General features: G+C 36.7%; 1 protein-coding gene across 1 annotated transcript in view; it reads left to right on the top strand.

Annotated features, from left to right (window-relative positions):
* The window catches only part of Cfap97 (cilia and flagella associated protein 97), a 27,835-nt gene extending 12,763 nt beyond the window's left edge, over positions 1 to 15,072 (top strand). Inside the window, exons 3-5 of the mRNA XM_042700072.1 lie at positions 4,804 to 5,069; positions 10,926 to 11,076; positions 12,084 to 15,072. Of these exons, the coding sequence (XP_042556006.1) occupies positions 4,804 to 5,069; positions 10,926 to 11,076; positions 12,084 to 12,211 (545 nt within the window). The 3' untranslated portion in view covers positions 12,212 to 15,072. The remainder of the gene's footprint in view (positions 1 to 4,803; positions 5,070 to 10,925; positions 11,077 to 12,083) is intronic.
* The last annotated feature ends 7,241 nt before the right edge of the window (positions 15,073 to 22,313 follow it).

Here is a 22,313-nt window from a genome sequence, read left to right on the forward strand (position 1 = left end):
TTTCAGAAAGGCTCTGGAAGGACAAAACTGTTTTCACCAATAAAACTATGTTTAACTAGCCTTTACAGTCCCCTTCCCTATGTATTGTGAAGTAAAATGTGCTAAATGATGAACATAACAGTGCAGAGCAGCTATGAGAATCAAGCTTTCACTAAATGTTTTTAAAACTTACTGTAATAATGCATATTGGTGTAGTTAACATCAGAAAAAAATAAACATCTCTATAAAGTTTTTCTCTTTTTAATTTTTTTTCTTTTTCAGTGCTGGGGTTTGAGCCCAGGAACCTATGCTTGCCAGGCAGGCCCTCCATCACTGAGCGACCACTTACAGCCCCTTCACTTTTAATATGTGATAGTGATAGATGTAACACATATAAACATTTAGATTTCAACTTTTAGAGGAGTATGAAGTCCTCAGATAAAAAAAGATTAAGAACCTCTAGGAGAACAGAATTTGAATATGTGATTGCAGTGTTCATAGTGTTCTAAATTTGGAGAAAATCTTAGGGAAAGAATTTTTTTAACTTAAGCGATCTTCCAAAAGAGAAAACAAAACACAGCAACAAAAACATTTTAAAATATTGGAAAAGAGACCTGACAATATACATGAATGATTTTAATTTATCAGAAGGCACTGTTATTGTATTAAAGTAGCAATAACTGTTCAGCCTTAAAAGGGACACCTGCCACAGTACAGATGATCCTACAGTACATTCTACCAAGTGAAATACACAAGTCTGAAGAAGACAAATAATGTGTGATTCCATTTATATAAGGTAGTTAAATAAAAATCATAGAGAGGGCTGGGAAGGTGGCTCAGTGGTAGAATGCTTGCCATGCATGTGTGAGGCCCTGGTTTTGATTCTTCAGCACCACATAAGCAGAAAAAGTAGAAGTGGCGCTGTGGCTCAAGTGGTAGAGCTCTAGCTTTGAGCTGAAGAGCTGAGGAACAGCGCCCAGGCCCAGAGTTCAGGCCCCCCAACCAACCAAAAAAAAAAAAAAATTATGGAGATAGAAGAACTGTGATTGCAAGGGGTTGGAAAAAAGAAGATGGAAATTAACTAGTATAGTTTTTTCAGTTTTCCAAGGTAATGAGTTATAGATGATGGTTATGGCTGCACAACACTGAATGTATGTAATACATGAAAAATAGTTAAGATGGTAAATTTTGTCATGTATGTTTTTATTACAATAAAAAGATGGGAAGTCAATTCCTGTTGTGTTCATTAAATACCAGTTTAATTCGGGGGTGGGAAGATAAACAACCTAAAAGGATGTTTGAAATAGCATAGGAAGGATGATAAAGACTTTAAAAAGAGATGCTAGTTATGTTCCTTTAAAAAAGAGGAAATATGGGCTGGGAAGGTGGCTCAATGGTAGAGCGCTTGCCTTGCATACTTGAGGCCCTGGGTTTGATTCCTCAGCACCACATAAGCAGAAAAAAAAAAAGCCGGAAGTGGTGCTGTGGCTCAAGTGGTAGAGTGCTAGCCTTGAGCTGAAGAGCTGAGGGACAGCGCCCAGGCCCAGAGTTCAGGCCCCACAACCGGACCCAAAAAAAAAAAAAGAGGAAATATATTAGCATACAAGATAGAAATGAAGATATAAAGGCCGGTGCCAGTGGCTCATGCCTGTAATCCTAGCTGCTCAGGAGGCTGAGATCTGAGGATCATGGTTCAAAGCCAGCCCAGGCAGGAAACTCTGTGAGACTCTTATTTCCAGTAAATAACTAGAAAATCGGAACTGGTGCTGTGGCTCAAACGGTAGAGCACTCACCTTGAACCGAAGAGTGCAGGAACAGCACCCAAGACCAGAGTTCAAGCCCTACGACCTACAAAAAAAAAAAAAAAAGATGAAAAAAGTAACAAGGGACTAAGAAGAAAGTTTTTAGATTAGTAAATGAACTTAGTATACCAAATAGACACATAAAATGTATAGTTAAAGCAAGACAAAAGGGTGGGTGCTGGTAGATCTTAGCTACTGAGGAGTCTGAGGTTCTGAGGATCCCAATTCAAAGCCAGCTCGGTCAGAAGTATAAGAATCCCATCCTCAATTAAACAGCAAAAAGCTGGAAATGGAACTGTGGTTCAAATGGTAGAGTGCTATCCTTGAACCAAAAGACAGAGACAGGACTCATGTCCTGAGTTCAAGCTCAGCACCAAAAACAGAACTAGGTAGTGAAATTGAGGAAGGCGCAACTATAAGGGAAGACTGTAATAACTTACACAAAAAAAAATTTTTTTTAAGTATTTGTAGACTGCACTGTCATTGATGTTTTGGCTTTAAAAAGAAATGAGTTATTGCTGCATAAGCAGTTTCCCTATCACTTAATGTGGAGTAACTCAAAAGTAAGGATGACCCGCTGGCTGAGGATTGAACTCCTTTGAGTACCCATTTACTCACGTGTCAGATACTTGGCATTGGGACAACTACAGACAAGGGCTGCTAACCAGAAAACCAAACACAGACTCTCCTTGTGACTTCTTCACAGATGGCCTGACTTTCACATGGGAGCCTCAGGATAATTGGCTGAGGGTGGCAGAAGTTTTCTAGGAAGCAGTACAGACATCTCACTGCCTTTTATGACCTAGCACTTGAAGTCACATAGCATTGTTTCTTTTATACTCTTAGTGCAACTCATCATAAACCCTCTCAAATTACAAGTAGAAGGACAAAGACCTTACTTTTTAATAGGAGGAATGGCAAATAGCTCATAGCCATAGCTTAAAATCTCTTCAGTGATATTTTTGGCCACACATTTTTGTTCCTCCCATATGCAAAAATATATTTCCCCTTTCCAAAGATGCCCCCAACCTCAAGATCCAGGACCTAGATCACGTCCAGGTACAGCTGAGATTTCTTGGGTATTGTTCTTCAGGTACAGCAAAATGTAGAATTCTTTTTAAATGCTTTAAGAATCTTCTTAAAGTTGGGAAAAAATTGTTCTTCAGGTACAGCAAAATGTAGAATTCTTTTTAAATACTTTAAGAATCTTCTTAAAGTTGGGAAAAATGAGGGTGGTAGTTTCATTCTGAATCCTCTAACTCCTGCCTCTATTATTGCCTGTTTTACTTGAAAACTGACCAATACCTTTGCTTCAGTAGTTTGTTTTTTTCCTCCTAGCTCATCTCTATTCTGTCTTTTTATGGATAAAATAAGCAATTATATATTAAGTAGTTCATTTGGAGATCTTAGCCAAGTGCATCAGTGTATGAGATCTTTTTCCATTTTTCTTGTTATCATAGGCAACAGTTGTATTACTAAACTATCCGCCAGTTTATCCTCTCAGATTTCATCAGCAATCATCACCAGGCTCCTCTACCTTTACTTGCCATCACGTCTCAAACCTAGTGCCATGGATTTTAGGGCTTCTTGATTAACTTTTTCTAATAGCACTGTGCGTCGTCATGCCTATACTTGCCACTTTATGTGATTTGGTTTCCTCATTGCTTGAAGTCTCAAGACAGTCAGATATGTGTAGTAACATAGGGCTCTGAGCACAGGGATTCCAAAAACGAAACGTGTGTGAGGGGCTATTTCTCCTCTTATTACTTAACTTTGAAAGTCCTTTCATCATTTTGATTATGCCATATTGGTCAAGGCAGTTACAAGCCTGCCCATATTCAAAGAAAGGGAATAGGAAGACTGTCACAGAATTTCTTATCTAGCAACTTACTGATAAAGGGAGATTTGCTTAGTAAATTTGGTTATTCCCTGAATTAGGACTTCTGTTGTAAGGACTGAATTTTTTAAGTCATTATGTGTTTATTGACAAACTCAGGGCATTGAGTTTGGTATGAAGTGCTCGGCCATCTCATTTGTCTTCAGCCCTTTTGCCCATTTTATACCAGCCCACCTCAGAATGTGATCCTCCTGCCTATGTCTCCCATATAGCTGAGATTACTTATCTGAGCTACATGCATGTCCCTTTTTAAAATCTCTTAAAAGAGACCCAGCTGGGATCTAGTGGCTTACACTTTAATCCTTACTCATTGGAGAAGGGAGATTTGAAGCCTGCCTGGACAGACAAATCTGAGACTCTTACCTCCATTTAACTAATATAAAGCCAGAACTGGAGGCAGTTGGTAGAATCCCAGACATCGGTTAAAAAGCCGAATAAGAGTGTAAAGTCCTAAATTAAAGCCCCAGTACTAGCACACACACACACACATAGGGATCATGAATATTCCTCTAGTTTTAATACTTTTAAAGAACTAATATGAGAGTAGAGCTTGGGATAAAATTTTCAGAAACCTAAACATTGACATCATGCATAAATTTATAAATGCTGTTTTAACTCAAATAGCTAAGTGAAAAGTACATCTAATAATGGAGAAACTAACAAATTAGAATTAAATTACTTCAGCAGTGCTTCTAGTGAAGCTAGAGCAAAATATATTTAAAGAGTTTGAACAGAATGTTTCACTAAGAAAAATTAGGAGAAAGCAGTATTTCTAAGTATGTAAGTTTAAGTAGATTTATTTATATAAATATATCTATGTCTGAAAGTTTATTCAGGTTAAACCATTTTTAGGAGTAGAAGCATGGCTATAGTTATAGAGCACCTAGTAAGTATAAGGCCCTGAGTACCACCCCTCGAGAAAAAAAAATTAATACGTATTATTCAGACACTTTCATTGGTCTGTGTATAGCTTTTGTGCCTAAGGAACTCTTAATTTTTCTTCTAAATAAAGCCATTAGGATTATTTTATACTTACCTTTTCATTAATTGTATTTCGAAGGTTAAAGTATGTACCATCATAGCTACTTCATTTAGCCATCTTCACTCTTTTTGTTCACTTCTTAGCTTTTCTACAATTAGATAAAAAGGGATCACAAAAGCAGCACTTTGATCAGCCTTCGGTACTACCTAGGAAAAACTACTCTTTCACAAGAGAGGAGGTGAGACAGATTGACCGGGAAAATCAGAGGCTTTTGAGAGAACTCTCAAGACAGGCTGAAAAACCAGGAAGCAAAAGTATTCCCGGGAGATCAATTGGCCATCCTCCTAAGTTGTATCATAGTGCTCTCAACAGGCAGAGGGAACAACAAAGGATTGAAAGAGAAAATCTGGTAAGTAACTGAAATCTTTTAATCATTTAAAAAAAAAAAATTTGTGCTAATTTAAAAGTACAACTTAGAGGAAACTTAAGCAGCCACATTTTCAATCTTAATTACATAAAATCAAGTATAGATATGTGTGGCATGAACTGTGTGATGAGCTATGAGTCTGAAGATACGTATGGTTTTTTAAATCTGGTAAAGTGTATATTAAAAGGGACCATTAGAGGAAAATACTGAAAACTTTTGTCTAGTTAAATCACTGCAGTAATACAAGAAATGATATTCAGGAAGTGGCCCTGTGGCTCAAGCAGTAGAGTGCTCACCTTAAGCTGAAGAGTGCAGGGACAGCGCTCAGGCCCAGAGTTCAAGCCAAAAAAAGGAAAAAAAAGGAAAAAAAAGAAATGATACTCAGGATCGGATGCATTCTCTTTTTGTGAAATATTGTTCAGTCACTGGTTCAATCTGTTTTGCTTCATTATATCCTAGAAAGGTAATAAATTATATATCATTTATTTTAAAGAATAACTATATCTGGAATAAGTTTGATAGTATATCTACTGAAACATTGTTTCAAACCAATGGTTGCAGGTTGAGATGTTTTTGTGTATGTACACACATACAAAAGCTAGTTGATACAAGGTTGACATGAGTTGCTTCATAGCTTTCTGTATATCACATAAATACTACATATATATGATATATTGCATATATATATACACACAAGGACTACTGAAACCCTTGATTATATTATAACATCATCTTCATAAAATTCAGTTCATAGTAATTGTTGATAGTAAGCATTTATTTAAAAACTAGGCATTGTACTAAATATCTTTCAAGGCTGGGAAGGTGGCTCAGTGGTAGAGTGCTTGCCTTGCATGTGTGAGGCCCTAGGTTCGATTCCTCAGTACCACATAACCAGAAAAAGCCGGAAGTGGTGCTGTGGCTCAAGTGGTAGAGCATATTATCTTTCAAATATTGTCTTATTTAATTTTGAAAAATCTTTGAGGCAGGCACTTTTTAAATACATACCTTATAGATGAAAAAACTGAGGCCTCAAGTGTTTAAATAATTCAATATATGGTTAAGCCAAGATCTTAAACCTAGTTAGTGTCTTAAACTAAGTAACTTAAAGTTAGACCTTTAATAAGCACTCAAAAACTCATACCTAAAATTGTTTTTGAGGTTTTTAAAACTCCCAAGACAATCTCCAATATTAATCCTCATTAAATTTCATCATCAGTAAGATCCTGTTGAGCCACATAATCCCTCAATTTGTTAACAAGTCTAGCTGAATTAGTATATTTATTAAACAATTTAGTCTGTGCTTAGCAGAAAATAGATAACAATAAAGCAAGTTAGGTTGGCAGGTGATGAGATGCTATTTGATAGTTTTCTGTACTTAGTTAGCAATATTTGATTTGTTCACATTTTGTGAAATTAAATGTCACCAACATTTGGGTTTGTTTTTTGTCTTTACTCACTTGACTCTGAAGTGTTTTTTATTTAAGATGTGATCAGTGCCTATTTTACTAATGTTAGGTCATTCTTTTGTTTTTATTTTATTGTAAAGGTGATATATGGAGAAGTTACAGTTACGTAAGTCAGGTACTGCGCATCTTTCCTTTTGAACAGTGTCACCTACTCCCTTGTTTTCTCTCCCTCCCATCTAAGGTCATTTAACTCTCATAGCTACCTTATGACACAGTATTGTCGCCCCAAGTTGCAGAGCTCAAACAGTAAAGTGACATTTTTTCCATTTTACAAACTGTCTTGTAACCTTCCTTAGTAAGGTTTTATAGTTTAGTTAATAACTTTTTTTGGGGGGGGTCTGGTCGTGGGGCCTGAACTCTGGGCCTGGGCGCTGTCCCTTAGCTCTTCAGCTCAAGGCTAGCATTCTACCACTTGAGCCACAGCGCCACTTCTGGCTTTTTTCTTTTTGCTTATGTGGTGCTGGGAATCGAACCCAGGGCCTCAGGCATGCAAGGCAAGCGTTCTACCACTGAGCCACCTTCCCAGCCTCTTAATAACTTTTTTTATGCTATGGTACATGAAACTTTTTCATTACATTTCTTAGTATGCTGCTTCAGTGAAGCTCTTTTTACGTATTTGTTTATATAATCAGCCACCTACCAAATTCTATTTAATAGAGCCATATTGGCTTTAATAGTTCTTCCATGTGATCTGATATGCCTTTTAACCTGTTTTCTAGGCTGTTTATACACTAAATTCATGTACATCTGTACACACACACACTTCTGTAGTTGTTTCTATGTTGGTTGTGTGCACAAGCATCCATTAGTTTGTAGATTTTATTATTTATATCCCTTTTTAGCCCAGTCACCAATGACAGGTAGTTCTCAGTGGCTAAAAGGTATGACATTCTTAGTACTTATGTTTTAGTACTTTTCCATTAGCATTTTAAAAGCTATTTAACTGGATATAATCAGGAGAATAAAGAAGCACTGTACACAAAAAGCAGAGGAAGGCAAATGTATAAAAAAATAGAGTCCGGGGCTGGGAAGGTGGCTCAGTGGTAGAGTGCTTGCCTGGCATGTATGAAGCCCTGGTTTTGATTCCTCAGTACCACATAAACAGAAAGGGCTGGAAGTGGCACTGTGGCTCAAGTGGTAGAGTGCTAGCCTTGAGCAAAAGAATTTCAAGGACACTGCTCCAGCCTTGAGTTCAAGCCCCAGGACTGGAAAATCAATCAATAAATAACAAAAAGTAATTTTGTCCACTAGAGGGAGTGCTTGATCCATATAGTCAGCTATAATGGAATTTACATTAGAATTATATTAGAACTGTATTTTGTTTATATGTATAGCTTACTTATTTCCTTTCTTGTCTAGTTTTCAAATAATGTTAGCTGCTTCTGTAACAGAAAAAAAAACTGATGACTACGTTAGACTCTAGCTGTGGAAAACTGTAAGGAGCAATTATCTTGATCTTCCCTGAGGTTGGGAAACTTGTTATCTCTTAATCGACCTTTAGAAATCTTTTCTGCTAATAGCTACAGAAATCACAAACACATTATTCATTAATTTGTTTTCATCTTTCAAACTCAGAAGATGGGCCAGATGCAGGGTAAGGTAATTTTCTTTTGAAAAAAAACTACCATTTTCTGGATGTAAAAAAAATTTTGGACAAATATAATAACGATAGTCACTGTGCTGGACATCAGGTCTGTAGATGGCTTCACAGTGTATATATTTATCAAAACATCAAGTTGTGTGCCCTAAATATATATAGTTTCAGGTAAAATACAATTTCCAAAAAAATTACGGATAAAATTTTGAAATTCATTAGTAGAAACTAATCTTAGGATCACCTAAGATTTTGTAAACCATAAGTTGGATTTTAAGTAACCATTCTTACCATTTTTCATTCCACTAAACAAGTATTTAATGTGTCATGAGCTGAGTAAGACAGTAGGAAGTATGAAAAACAATATCTTACTTATCATGCAGTTTTATAACTTAGCCAGAAAGATAATATTGTTGCATGTCAAATAACTAGAATGTAATATAAAGCAATGTTAATGATGTCAAAATCTTTACTAGATAGCTGGGTACCCCAGCGGCTCATACCTATAGTCTTAGCTATTCAGGAGGCTGAGATCTAAGGATCATGGTTAAAAGCCATCCTGAGAAGGAAAGTCCAGGAGATTCTTTTTTTTTTTTCTTTTTGTCGGTCATGGGGCCTGAACTCTGGGTCTGGGCACTGTCCCTCAGCTCTTCAACTCAAGACTAGCGCTCTACCACTTGAGCCACAGCACCACTTCCGGTTTTTTGGTGGTTAATTGGAGATAAGAGTGTCATGGGCTTTTCTGCCAAGGCTGGCTTTGAACTGTGATCCTCATATCTCAGCCTCTTGAGTAAGTAGGATTACAAGCGTGGGCTACCAGCACCAAGTAAATTATACCTTTTTAAATGTTCAAATTGATCAATCCTTTACTATATCACAGAAAAAGAAAATGATTATATGGAGAAAAGTTTGTCTTATGAATTTATGAGACTGATTTTTTTATGTGAATCTTAGTACTTATCAATACACTCTTGCAATAAAGATCAGCTTGATCCAAAGACATTTTAAGGCAGTGGAGAGAGTAATAGAACTATGGATCAATCTCCTAACCAATTTCGTCTGCATATTCCTTTCCCAAAAATGCCTTTGAAATTAAGCCAAAGAAACTCTTTTTCACTTTTTGATTTAAGAAAGAATTAGAGTTTGGAATGTTATACATTAGACTTACAATGAATCAATAAGAAAATACTATGCTATCAGATACTAAATTGCTTTGGGCTGTTAATTTATATACCTTTTAAAGCATTCTCTTTTAGTAATTGGTTTTCTTGCTAACCAAATTCTTTTCTTTTTCCTATCCCTGAGCTCTTCAGCTCAAGGCTAGTGCTGTACCCCTTGACCCAATGCCACTTCCAGCTTTTTCTGTTTATGTGGTACTAAGGAATCGAACCCAGGGCCTCATGCATGCGAGGCAAGCACTCTACAACTGAGCCTCTTTCCCAGCCCCCTAATTTTTTTTTCTTTTGTGTGCCAGTATTCAAGCTTGAACAAGGCCTCAAGCTCTTGCTTATCTTTTTTATTCACAGCTGGTACTCTGCCACTTAAGTCACACATCCACTTCCATCGTGTAATTTAACAGCAAAGAAAAGAAGCACCTTTTGGGGCTGGGAAGGTGGCTCAGTGATAGAGCGCTTGCCTTGCATGCCTGAGGCCCAGGGTTTGATTCCCCAGTACCACATAAGAAAAAAGAAAAAAGCTGGAAGGGGAGCTATGGCTCAAGTGGTAGAGCGGTATCCCTGGGCTGAAGAGCTGAGGGACAGCGCCCAGGCCCAGAGTTCAGGCCCCACGACCGGACCCAAAAAAAAAAAAAAAAAGAAGCACTTTTTTTTTCAAAAGTAAATTTTACTTAAAATCTTAAGTAAAAATATCAGAATATATAAAGACCCTATTCATTTTGGACCCTTATATCCTAGGAGCCCCTGAGATATTAATATAAGGAAACAGTTAAAACCATTGCTCTCCAATGTATGCAGATAGAATTAATAGTATTTGCTTAGATATATTTGTGATAATGTTAAAGGTTTAACACTTGAGTTCCTAGTATTACAAAGCTTACTATGCTGTTTCTGTATTTACCATATTTCAACATATAATACCTTTGTTAAGGTTATAACTTGACATGAGATGCCCTTGAGAACTGAGTTGTGTGTTAGCTTTATGTTGCTATGACAAAATACCTGAGATAAGCAACTTACATAGAAAAAAAGATTTATTCTGGCTCCATAGCCTTTGGCAAGACAGAAACATGTCAAAAGGTCATGGCAGAGGAAACCTGTTCACCTCAGAGATAAAAGAAGGTGTTAGAGACAAAAAATAGTCTTCAAAAATATGCTCCCAGTGACCTACTTCCTCCAAATAAAACCCTACCTTCTACAGTTTCCATCACTCCCAGTAATGCAATTATAACTCCACCAGTGCATTAGTCCATTGATGAGCTCAGAGCATTCATAATACAGTCACTTTCTAAAAGTGCTACACTGAGGACCAAGCCTTCAACACGTATGTATTTTGGAGAGACGCTTTATACCCAAACCTATCATAGTAAGTTGTTTTAAACATACTGGTTTTCTTACCTATAGGTTAGGCAAAACAAAAAAATTTTTTTAAAAACCCTTAGGTTTTTTTTCTGATGCATCTTGAATGAAATGTTTCTTTCACATGTACCAGGAATGACTTAAAATATTTTCTATTTTAGCAAAAATGCGGGTTCTAGAAAGTATTTACTTTTTTAAACTTTATATTTAGCTAATACTGACTTTCATATCACTTTTAATGAAGGCTTTATTGAAAAGGCTTGAAGCTGTGAAACCAACAGTTGGTATGAAGCGCTCAGATCAGCTAATGGACTACCATCGCAATATGGCTTATCTCAACCCAGTTACACCCTCAAGACGAGTGAGATCTACTCTTAGCCAATACAGTTCATTACGTAAGAATATGCAAGACTGTTTTGTATTTGTATCTTTTATCCTTTTGGTAAAAAATGTTTTTATGACAGAGTTTTAAAATGCTATCTTCTGGAATTCATTTTATTCCTTCTTTTACTGGCCTTTTTTGCTTTGTAATAGTTCACTTAATTTTAGGTTTTGTAAAGAAATAAAACAACTGAAAATATCAGTGCTTTCAAGGGAGAAATGAATACCGTTTGAAAGTTGCTGAAATATTCTCCCTAGTTATGAGTTATTTCTAATATCTTCTAGTCCTTATGTGTGCTTTTACAAAATTGGATAACTAAAACAAAATTAGGAAACAATAGTATCAGATATAATGCTTTTTAATGTTTGATATAGAAAGGGAGTAACTCTATACTATCTAGAAAAGCATATACCATCTAGAAAAGGTCCAGACAATTCCTATGTAGATGTTGATGCTGTTCCTGCATGTTTGCATTCTAAACTATATAAAAATAGAAGCCAGTACTAAAAGTGGAACCACTTAAAGAGTGTCACAACTTCCTGATATTTTTGTGAGTCTTAAAACAGTGACTGACAATTCTTTTTATTCATTTTACACATATTGCTTCCTTACTGTAGTGACTAAGATAGGGTTATTCTATTGTAACATGTATTTAGCACTGAGTCTTGAACGTAATAAACTAATGTGAAAAACCATTATAAATGGCTACACAAAGTGTTTTTGTTTTCACTTGAATCACTTTAGCGAATCACTTAAAGTTTTACAGGGATTCCTCATGAGAGAATGTATAAAAGTATTTGAGTGTTAGACACATATAGGCTAAAGAAGTAAAGTTATTCTGGACTTAAAATTAAGAGAGGAAGCCAAGAAGAAATGTACTCATTATCTGGCTTATGAAACTGTAACCCCTCTGTGTATCACCTTAATAATAACAATTTTTTAAAAAATTAGAAGAGGAAGCTTATCAGATGATTGCTGTGTTTAAATAACTGAAATAATTTCTTCTTTGTGTATTTTTAGGAGGTGCTTCCAGGACATCAAGTGCTACCAGTGGTCTCAGTTGTAAGACTGAAAGATCACTTTTTGACAAACCCAGTAGCCTGTTGCTAAGACCTAAACCCCATAATGTTCGTACTGCTTGGTTATAAAACCTTTTTTAGTTTATACATTGTTCATCCACATTTTACTGATGGGCTTGTGTATATTACTGTCTCTGTAAAAACATTCATATTGTTTTTCAGAAATTTGTGTAGCAGTTGTAATTTATTAAGTACACAATTGTCATCTAAAAGATAATTTAATGTGAAATCAGTATTTCTTATGATGACGTATTTATATGAGATACATATTTGGTAATATGCATGTATGTTTCCTTAGTATAGAAACTGATCAGGTGTCATGCTGACAAAACAGTAGTAATAGTGTTGTTGCATGCTGAAGCAAGGTGTTCATATAATTCTCACTTCATTTTTTTGTTGTTGTTGTTTTTGTAAGTTTTAAACTGAGGGTTTATCTCCTCAATTTGACTTACTTTCCTGTTTGCTTTAGAGCTTGGTGAGAGACACAACTTGATTGTATGAGCATTATGCTTATTATGAAACAAATCTTGAAATTGTTTGCATGAATGGAACTGACTTAGATTTGATGAGCAGATTGAAAGCAGTTTGTACTGGGGAAATCCTTGCTAGTCCACCAGAGATATCTTGAAGACTATGTAAGAGTCAGGCTTTAAAATTTTGATTAGCCATTCTAGACCATTTCACACTTTGAATAATAGAAAGGTTAACTTGCAAGCTCCTCTTTTATGTTTGCATACACTCAAGTGAAGTACTTTTAATGATTCAGAGAAAGGAGGTTGGCTTTATAGCTACAGGGTACTGCCTGTGATGAGTTTGTCCACAGAACATATCAGTTGCATCATAAGTGAAAGCAAACATTCGTTAAATTAGTGACTAGCACCACAAACCAATCCAGAGAGACAAGCAGATCCTGAGATGTGTCAGAGCAGTGTTTTAAATGATACTATTATCATGTTGTGCTGTAGTTTCGTGCTTACTATGTTAGAAGAAGGTTTAGAACAAGAAAGAGATGCTTTAGAAATAACAGCTGGTGTTATAAGGTCTGGGAAGGAAAACATGACCAGTAGGAGAAATAAATCACACATTGGTTGAGACTACTGCTTTTAAATACTAGTGAATTTTCTGTTTTAGTTTGATTTGGTTTATTTGGTTGAATCTAGGAAGTCTGTTTTTTACCAGTTTTACCATTTAAGGGCCCAGTGATCTGGATGGGATTCTTGATGATAGATAAAGTAGAGAAGAGTTGATTTTTGAAATCAGAACATTTTTCCCTCAGTCAGTAATCTCTTGTTTCATAGAACAAAATCTGATAGATAGCACTGCTACTTACTACTGGCCTTTTTATTAGCATAGCACCAGTAAGATTTGATTTTTCCAGTACTCAAACTCGGTAGTATGTGTGCTACACCTGCTTTTTTTTTAGCACCTTTAGCATTGAGGCAAACTGCACTTTACAAACATCAATTCACAACTTCTTGCTCTTAGTTTGTATTCATAGAGTTTGCTTAGGGCATTGGAGTTAAAAATTGATGAGAATGTCACTTTTCTGTGAGGGTTTTCTGCTGCTTTCTTTGAGCTATAGCAGTTGTCAACAATGTTTTGATGCATTTTTTGATGCAGTTTTTATGCCTGCTTTACATATACACTTGAACTATAATAAACCAAGATTTATTTTCTTTTGTTTTTTAACTTATTGCATTTTTTACTGTTTGTATGGCAACTTCTCTTTAAGGAGAGATAAGATAAATGCTGAATTGGAAAACTCAGCCTTTAGACATTTGCGCAATAGTGAGTACCTTTTAAAAATAGACTTTGTTGAGGTGAAAAAAAATTCTCATGTATAACTTTATGTTCATAGTGGCCTTAGTCTTGGAGTACATTTATGTTTTCTACTGCCAAGTGCCAGGGTAAGAAATACCTAATTTCATAAATAAAACAGTACTTGGATTTTATATCCTAATTTAATGCCTTTAGTGTTTAGTACCTTGAAAGAGAAGTTTGTCTTAAGTATTAACAAGCATCCAACTTGAAGGAAAAATTGGGTAGAATAATGATATCTTAACCAGAATTTACAATATTGTTGTCACGGTAGATTATATATGATGAATATAAACAAAATAGATGGACAGGAGTTGAAAATGTGTTCTGATATAACTCAAGGTACTTTGAAGTAGTTATGGCTTATGAAGTATTCTCTATAAAATAATCCTAAATATATCACTCTGCATTTTCAAGGACGGAAAAAAATAAAAGATCTAGCACTGTTTTGTATTTGTTTAATATGTGTCCTTTGAAGATTTACATGTGTAACTAGACAGTGTACCAGTCTGAGGTCTAGTTATTTGACCGGATCCCTACTCTGTCAGGTGTTAAACTGACATTGCCTCCCTTATAATAGTTTCTGTGGAAGATTTTAAACTAGTAAAATTAAGGGATAGCTAGTGTCTCATACTTGTTCTATTCCTTTTTCAATTCTCAATTTTAAAAAAATGCTTCCTTAGCTACTGTTCCAAATAAAGTTTTCTGGTTCAGTTATAAATGTAGTGTTAAGCAGTTGTTTCAAACCTATTATTCCAATGCCCAGAGTGGATATTTAGACAACTTTTAAAATATGATTGTGATAGGTATGACTGTGTGCTTCTCAAATACTGCAGCTCTGCAAAGTATTAAGACCAACTAAGAGATGTGATTTTATTTTAATAATTAAATTCATAAAAAGTTTACTATCTTAAATGCTGAAGTCTTAACCTATAATTGATTTTTATACCATCTTAGAAAATGTAATTAAGGTTAGTAGCTAACTTTATTTTCATGAGTAAAGATTAGGAAGAAACTTGAAAAACATCTGTAGTCTATTGTCATGGATTTTAGGCATGAAGAACTAGCTTGGAGTAGTGGAAAAGGAAATAAAAGAATTAAAGATAATTGAACCTTGATCTCATGTCTTGTTTCTATTTATTTTTAATAAGATTAATATCTTCTATGTGCTTTATAAGACTAAGAATTGGAAAGAAGTTGGGAAGAGGATATTGATTATTAACATTTTTGAAAGGGTTAAAAATGACATTGATAGCACTATTTTAAGCCACATCATCCATTCGTTCTGTAAAATTGTTATGGTGCCACAATTCAATGGACATTCTTGTAGAGCCCGAAGGAATGGTTTTGTTTTTCAGTGCTAGGGATGAAACCCCTGACCTGTATATCCACGGCAGATTTTCTGACCTGGTCTATTTCCCTAAGCTGGTAGAGTACAGTTTAAAAGTGACTATACACACCAGCATTTCACTAATGTAGTGCATGTCATATATGATACTCTTTTTACAATTTGGTGCTAAAGCACACAATTTTAAAGGGTTTTTTTAATTAAGGTTTAATAAAAATATATCACTGGAATAAATCTGTAGCTCCAAAACTGATATATCTGAACTCTGAACTAGAAAATTAAAGTATACTTGGTGTTAACAATATTATATTGTGGCAGAAATTTATTCTAAGGATAGGTTTAACTGTTTTCAAGCAAGTTTTTTTTGTTTTGTATATTGGCTCAAGTTTTTTTTTTTGTTTTGTATATCGGCTCTTTTCAGTTTATTGCATGAAGGAGTTACACTAGTTCAAATTATAAGTGGATCCCAAATGATTACACAAGCTGTGAGATTTTTAAACTTGTGATAAAGAACAGAAAAGAAACTCTCACTGCAAGGAAATCCTTACTGAAGCTTTAGTGACCCACAAGCACTTAAAACCCATGAACCCGCAGCCTCTACCAGGAACTGGCATGTGTTCTTGTGCTGATTATCCTGAAGTTTAATTATTTCTCTATATTCTGGATGCTCAAAAAAAAAACCAAGCTCCATTGCAAGCAAATTTCTTCTTAAACACCTTCACTAGTTTCTTTTTATTTTTTTTTTAATTTTATTTTACTGTAAAGATGCTGTACAGAGGGGTTACAGTTACATGAGTAAGGCAATGAGTACATTTCTTCTCAAGCATTGTTTCCCCCTCCTATGTTCTCCCACTATCCCATTCCTCCTCCACCTCCTTCATCCCTCCCCTTCCTCGCCCCCCCCCAAAGTTGTAAAGTTCATTTCCAATATACTGTCTTGTGGGTATCATTGTTACAGTGGGTCATCCTGTATCCTTGTTTCATCCTTTTGTTATTCCCCTTCCCTTCCCCAAATTAGACAAATGTATATACTAGATGCAGGATACCAAAATCAACAGGGCATATACCATAGGGGAAAGAACAGACGAAGGAAACAAAAAACACATAGTACATTAAAAACAACAACAAAAACCTCTTGTGTCCATATCTTGGAATTCATTTCACTTAGCATCATTTTATATGATCATATGTACAAAGCCTTTGAGTTTTTCTGCTAGTCTGATAAAATTATCCTAAATATATGCTAATTATTGCAAATGAGGGAAACCATGGGACCTATATTTCTTTGGGTCTGGCTTACTTAATATAATCAGCAATCCCTTGGACAGTAGTAAGGCTCTTCTTGACGTTTCAGTGCCAACAGGAAGCAGGTTAGTACCCTAACTTGCATCAACAAAGTGGTCAAAAGAGTGGAGGATCTGGATAGTAGACGTGATATGATTCCTTTTCCTCTGTGGAAGTGGCCTACAGAAGGCAGCAGTGGGTCAACACAGAGTGTGGGCAAGCAAAGGGGCACAGTGGGGAGGCATCCGTGTCCTGGAGCAGCTCAGTGACTGGAGCTCAAATTTTGATAATGTGGCCTTTTAATTTTCATTAAGTTAAAAATACTTCCAAATTTCTCTATGATTTCCATGTTCAACCCATAAACTCTTTAGAGTATATTTTAACAGAATGCCCTAAATTATATGTTTGTTGACTTATATAAAAATCACAATTTAAAAAAAAACACAACTTAGGAGTTCTATATCAGATGCCACCAAATTATAGTTCATGAGAGATAAAACCTGCAGCCTGGTGTTTTATATGGCTTGGGTTATAGTTTGGATCTATAGAATGTCTTGCTTCTCTCCCCTCTTCAACCCCCATTCCCACCACGGCCCATGAGGCCCCCCCAGGTGGAGTTATTGGGAAGTGTTAGAACTTTTAAATGGTAGGTCCTAAGGAGAGGTGTGCCCTGAAAGGTATGAGGCTGGTCTTTTCCTCTATGTTTTGCTTCCCAGCCCCATGAGATAACCAGCTTTGCTTCACTAATGCAGTGTTGCACTGCTTTACCACAAAGCCAATCAACTGGGCTGAAACCTTCAAAAATAGGGACCAAAATAAAACTTCCATCTTTTGAAGTTATCTCAGGTGTTTAGTTAGGGTGATGGGAAGCTGACACAAGAGGGTGAGCTGTCAGAATAGCCTTTTGATTTATGGAGAACTGAGGAACCTCACTCTTGGAATAGGCATGCTCTGATACTTGGGTCATGCCCCCAGGCCTTTTTTTGCTTTATATTTTTTCAGAGGAGGTTTAACACTTTGCTTGGCCCACTTAAGTGTGATTCTTCTACCTTTGCACCTCAGAATCAAAGAATAATGTGGTTATTGACATTTCTTAAATTTTATTTTATTTATTTATTTTTTTTGTCGGTCATGGGGCTTGAACTCTGGGCCTGGGCGCTGTCCCTCAGCTCTTCAGCTCAAGGCAAGAGCTCTACCACTTGAGCTACAGCGCCACTTCCGGTTTTCTAGTGGTTTATTGGAGATAGGAGTCTCACCGTCTTTCCTGCCCGGGCTGGGTTTGAACCGCGATTCTCAGATCTCAGCCTCCTGAGTAGCTAGGATTACAGGTGTGAGCCACCGGCGCCCGGCCATTTCTTAAATTTTAAATGTAGTAGGAATAATATATACTAATGGAAGTACTGTGTAATTTTTTTCTGAGCTATTTTTATTCCATGTATATATTTTATGATCTTTAAATAAGGTTAAGCATCTATTCAAATGTTTGAAAGACAAATACCAAAAGTTAGCTTTTAGAAATATACAGAATATCTGTAGTCACCTTGCTGAACACTAGAATTAATGTCCACTGATCAACTTTTCCCTATGCGCCCTCCCTGCTACCTTTGTCAGCATCTAGTAACCACGTTTCTACTCTCAACTTTTATGAGAGTGGGATCATGTGGTACTTGTCTTTCTGTATTGGACTTATTTCATTTCACCTATTCCATGCTATCCCAAATGACAAGATTTCATTCTTTTTTTTTACAGCTGAAATAATACACTGTGGTAAACAGGTGTCCCATGTTTTCTACATCCATTGGTAGAGATTTAGGTTGCTCTTAGTTCTTGCCTTAGATGTTTCCTTTGTTTTGCAGAAACTTTCTAGTTTGATGTAATCCTGTAATAATGTTTTATGACATGTGAAGACTATTGCTTTTCAAAGGTCAATGTCTACAATAAGACTTATGGAACACAGCCACATTCATTCCTTTTATGCCTTGTCTAGGATTGTTTGTGCAATGTGACATTGCTGTGTGATCAAAGACCATCTGGCCAGCAAAGTGTAAAGTATTTACTATCTTTTACAGGAGGAAAAAAAAGATGTTACCTTCTACTTTGGGTTTTCCATTGCTTCTAGTAGCATCAGGGGTATGAAATATCTCAGGTGACTTAATATAATTAAGGATATGGTGTGAAATTTGGCAACAACTGCAAGGTCCCAACAACTTCCAACTGAGCAGCCTACTAGGTTTCCTCTTCCTTGATAAGCCTAGACTCCAGTGTTTGTCCCTCTGTCTCTTGAGCAGTTTCAGAATCTCTCAGCACTTCCTCAGCCTTTTCCATAGCAGGCAGAAACCCCATGTGGAAATTAGCTCACAATGCCAGACTCAACCTCAGGGTTTTCTTTCTCTTCTGAAACCTTGGCCCCATAATGTTCTGTGCTTTCCTTAGCTTTCCAGTGCTATTAGCAGATTTTCATTTTAAATAATTTGAGCTCCATTTCTAAGCATTTTCTGAGAGAGCATTAGTTCACACTACCTACTCCACCAATATGGAAATCCCAGACCATTAATAAACTTAATTTCTGAAGATAACTCCTAGATCTTATAGCAAAATTTTGCTGAGTGATGTTCATCTTGAATCTAAAACAAACTATGCAGCTGTCAAGTGAGTCAGTACCACCCCACCCCCCATGTTCCTGCTAGAATTGATGGTGATTGTTCCTAGTTCCCACGGAGGCAGAAACCTACAAGTAATTCTTGTCTCTTTCCTCTGTTTACTTGCCTGTTAAACACCATCTAAGCCCTATATAGTAGTCCTCACATTATCCTGTTACAGCTTTGGAGCCATAATCATTGCTCACCTCCTATATGATCTCGTTGCCCCTCCCCCCATCTAGTCTCCCTACTACTGAGAAAGTATTAAAATGGAAATTTTACTCTGAACCACTACAAGTTGTGTTGTGGTATGACAGAACATCCTCAGAAGAGCACACTAAGGGCTTTCTTATTTAGCCTCACCTGCAGCTTCCCGCAAATACCTTTGAGAAAACTGGAGGCATCTCAACTCACTACCTGGGGTCTTATGTCATGCTGCATCAGTAACTGACCTCATGCCTCTTACATTCCTGTCATTACCTAGCTAATTAATACCTACTAAAAAGAGCTCCAGAATCACTCCCAGAAAACCTTTAGTCCCTAAGGTTCCCTAAAGATATATTTCAGATGTATTTGACTATATCCTCAAGAGATAACAAGTATTCAAATAATGTAATGAAAAAGATGTTTCATACAACCATTCCTTTTACTTTTTTTTTTTTTTTTTGGTCAGTTGTGGGGCTTGGATTTAGGGCTTGGGTGCTGTCCTGAGCTGCTTTTGCTCAAGGCTAGCACTCTACCACTTGAGCCACAGTGCCACTTCTGGTTTTTGAGTGGTTTTGAGTGCAGATAAGTTTCATGGAGTTTTCTGCCTGAGCTGGCTTTGAACCAGGATCCTCAGATCTTAGTAGTTAGGTGGTATGAGCCACCAGCACCTGGCTTCCCTTTACTCTTTCCCTCTTACTCCTGGGCTTCATATAAGACATTTTTTTTTGGGGGGGGGGGTCCGGTCGTGGGGCCTGAACTCTGGGCCTGGACGCTGTCCCTCAGCTCTTCAGCTCAAGGCTAGAGCTCCACCACTTGAGCCATAGTGCCACTTCCGGCTTTTTTCTTTTTGCTTATGTGGTGCTGAGGAATCGAACCCAAGGCCTAATGCATGCAAGGCAAGTGCTCTACCACTGAGCCACCTTCCCAGCCCTCATATAAGACATTCTTAATTTGAGGAGAGACAGTGTTGCCCTTACCTAACCAGATAACCTAGAAAGAGCTTTTTTTTTTTTTGCCTTATTATTCCTCATTGTCTAGTCTTCCGCTCTTTTATATAGTCTTTTACTTTTCATATTCCTCCTGGTTATTTTTACTATTCAGTAAAAAGTTTTATCAACATTGGAGTCACCTTTTCTCAAGTGCTGCCTCTGACTTCAGCTGCCCTCGGGTTTTTTTTTTTTTTCTTCTTCAAAACCAATATGACAAAATGTTGTCTTCAGGAAGAGCAGAAAAATAAGAGGAAGAATGTCAATGTAAACTACAATTTTTTTTATTATTTAAGGACTTGAACTTTGAATGTAAGGAAGTTGTATACTTTTGTCCATTGCACTATATGACTCAAATAAGCTTATCTGGCACTCACAGTAGTCTTTCAGAGTTCAACGTGTCATCAAAATGAGTTTCCTTTTCCTAATTTTTGCCTAGACTCTATGTGCTTTGTAGATGTTTTTTTCTTGCCATTCTCACACTCAGCAGTTACTAAACACTTTCTATGTCCCAGACACTCTTAAATACAAGTGTCCTTAGAGAGCTTTTCCTCCAAGCTTTGCCCCTTTTGTGGTTATTTAGTATTTTATGGCTATTTATATTGCTCAACACAAGTTGCTATGTGTTTTATAAAATTCAAGGAATGGAAGCAGCCATCCAGTTAATTGCAACTTCAGCACAAAGAATTGAGGCCAAAAGAAAAAAAGCCTAGTACTTTTACTCATTTAAAATTTAACTAAGATATAAAATGTCTAAAGGACAAACTACATGAGCAAAGGTCAAGAGTAGTGAGGACTATATTTAGGAAGAAAGCTTTTGGGGGAAAGGGACTTTATGAAAAATTCCCTGGGATAGGTTACCCAAGACATTCAATTTTTTTTTTTTTTTTTTTTTTTGGTCGGTTGTGGGGCTTGAACTCAGGGCCTGGGGACTATCTCTGAGCTCTTTTCCATACTCTACCACTTTGAGTCACAGCTACACCTCCAATTTTCTGGTAGTTAATAGGAGAAAACAGTCTCATGGACTTTTTCCTACCTGGGTTAGCTTTGAATTGTGATCCTTAGGTCTCAGCTTCTCGAGTAGTAAGGATTACAGGTGTGAGCCACCAGTGCCCAGCCACACTCAGTTCTATTTGTTACTTTTAAAATGAACCCTTTTGTACACTGGTGTTGATACAACAGTAAAAGGAATCCTTGTCTGTGCCCCCTGCCAGATCATGGCATAGTATGAGAAGCTGGATTTTAGAAATTCCTGCTGAATGGTTATAATGGAACTAACTCAGCAGGACTCCAGACAAAGTACATTAGAGGTAACCTTAGCAGGAGAGGGAAGCCAGCATCTGGGACACATGCAGAATGTAGATGAGATGTATTTAATACATGTCACTCATCTCCCATCCCCAATGCATGTCAGGCTGGATAGTTTAAAGGCTAGAAAAAAAAATGGCTCTTGGTTGGCCTGGGATGTCCAGTTTCCAGCAGTATTGCATGGTCTCTTTGTGTCCCCCTAAACCATGAAGTTTGAAAATACTTAAAGTCCTAGCTCTGCACTTAGATTCCCTGCACAAAAGAAATTTGTCTTACTAGCCTGCGCTGCTGTTATTGTCTATCTATTAGCAGCAGTATTAAATCATTCCCATTCTAGAATAGCATGATGGACAGATGCTTGCTCTTAGCTCTTTTAGCTTTGTTCATGCCCCTGGGTATCTACTAGGTGAGGTTGGATATAACATTAGATATGGTAAAGTCCTCAGGCCTTGATTATTGGGGTAAAACAAAAGCTGCTGGTATTTTCATGAGAGGCTAGAGTGAGTAAGGTTTGGATACAATGTAAACTGACTTCTCCAGGTCTCAAAAAACTTACAAAAAAGTACTATGGGATACTTTGT

The sequence above is a fragment of the Dipodomys spectabilis genome, unplaced genomic scaffold (genome assembly GCF_019054845.1).
Source record: "Dipodomys spectabilis isolate Male_0828 unplaced genomic scaffold, ASM1905484v1 ptg000009l, whole genome shotgun sequence".
NCBI classification, from domain to species: domain Eukaryota; kingdom Metazoa; phylum Chordata; class Mammalia; order Rodentia; family Heteromyidae; genus Dipodomys; species Dipodomys spectabilis.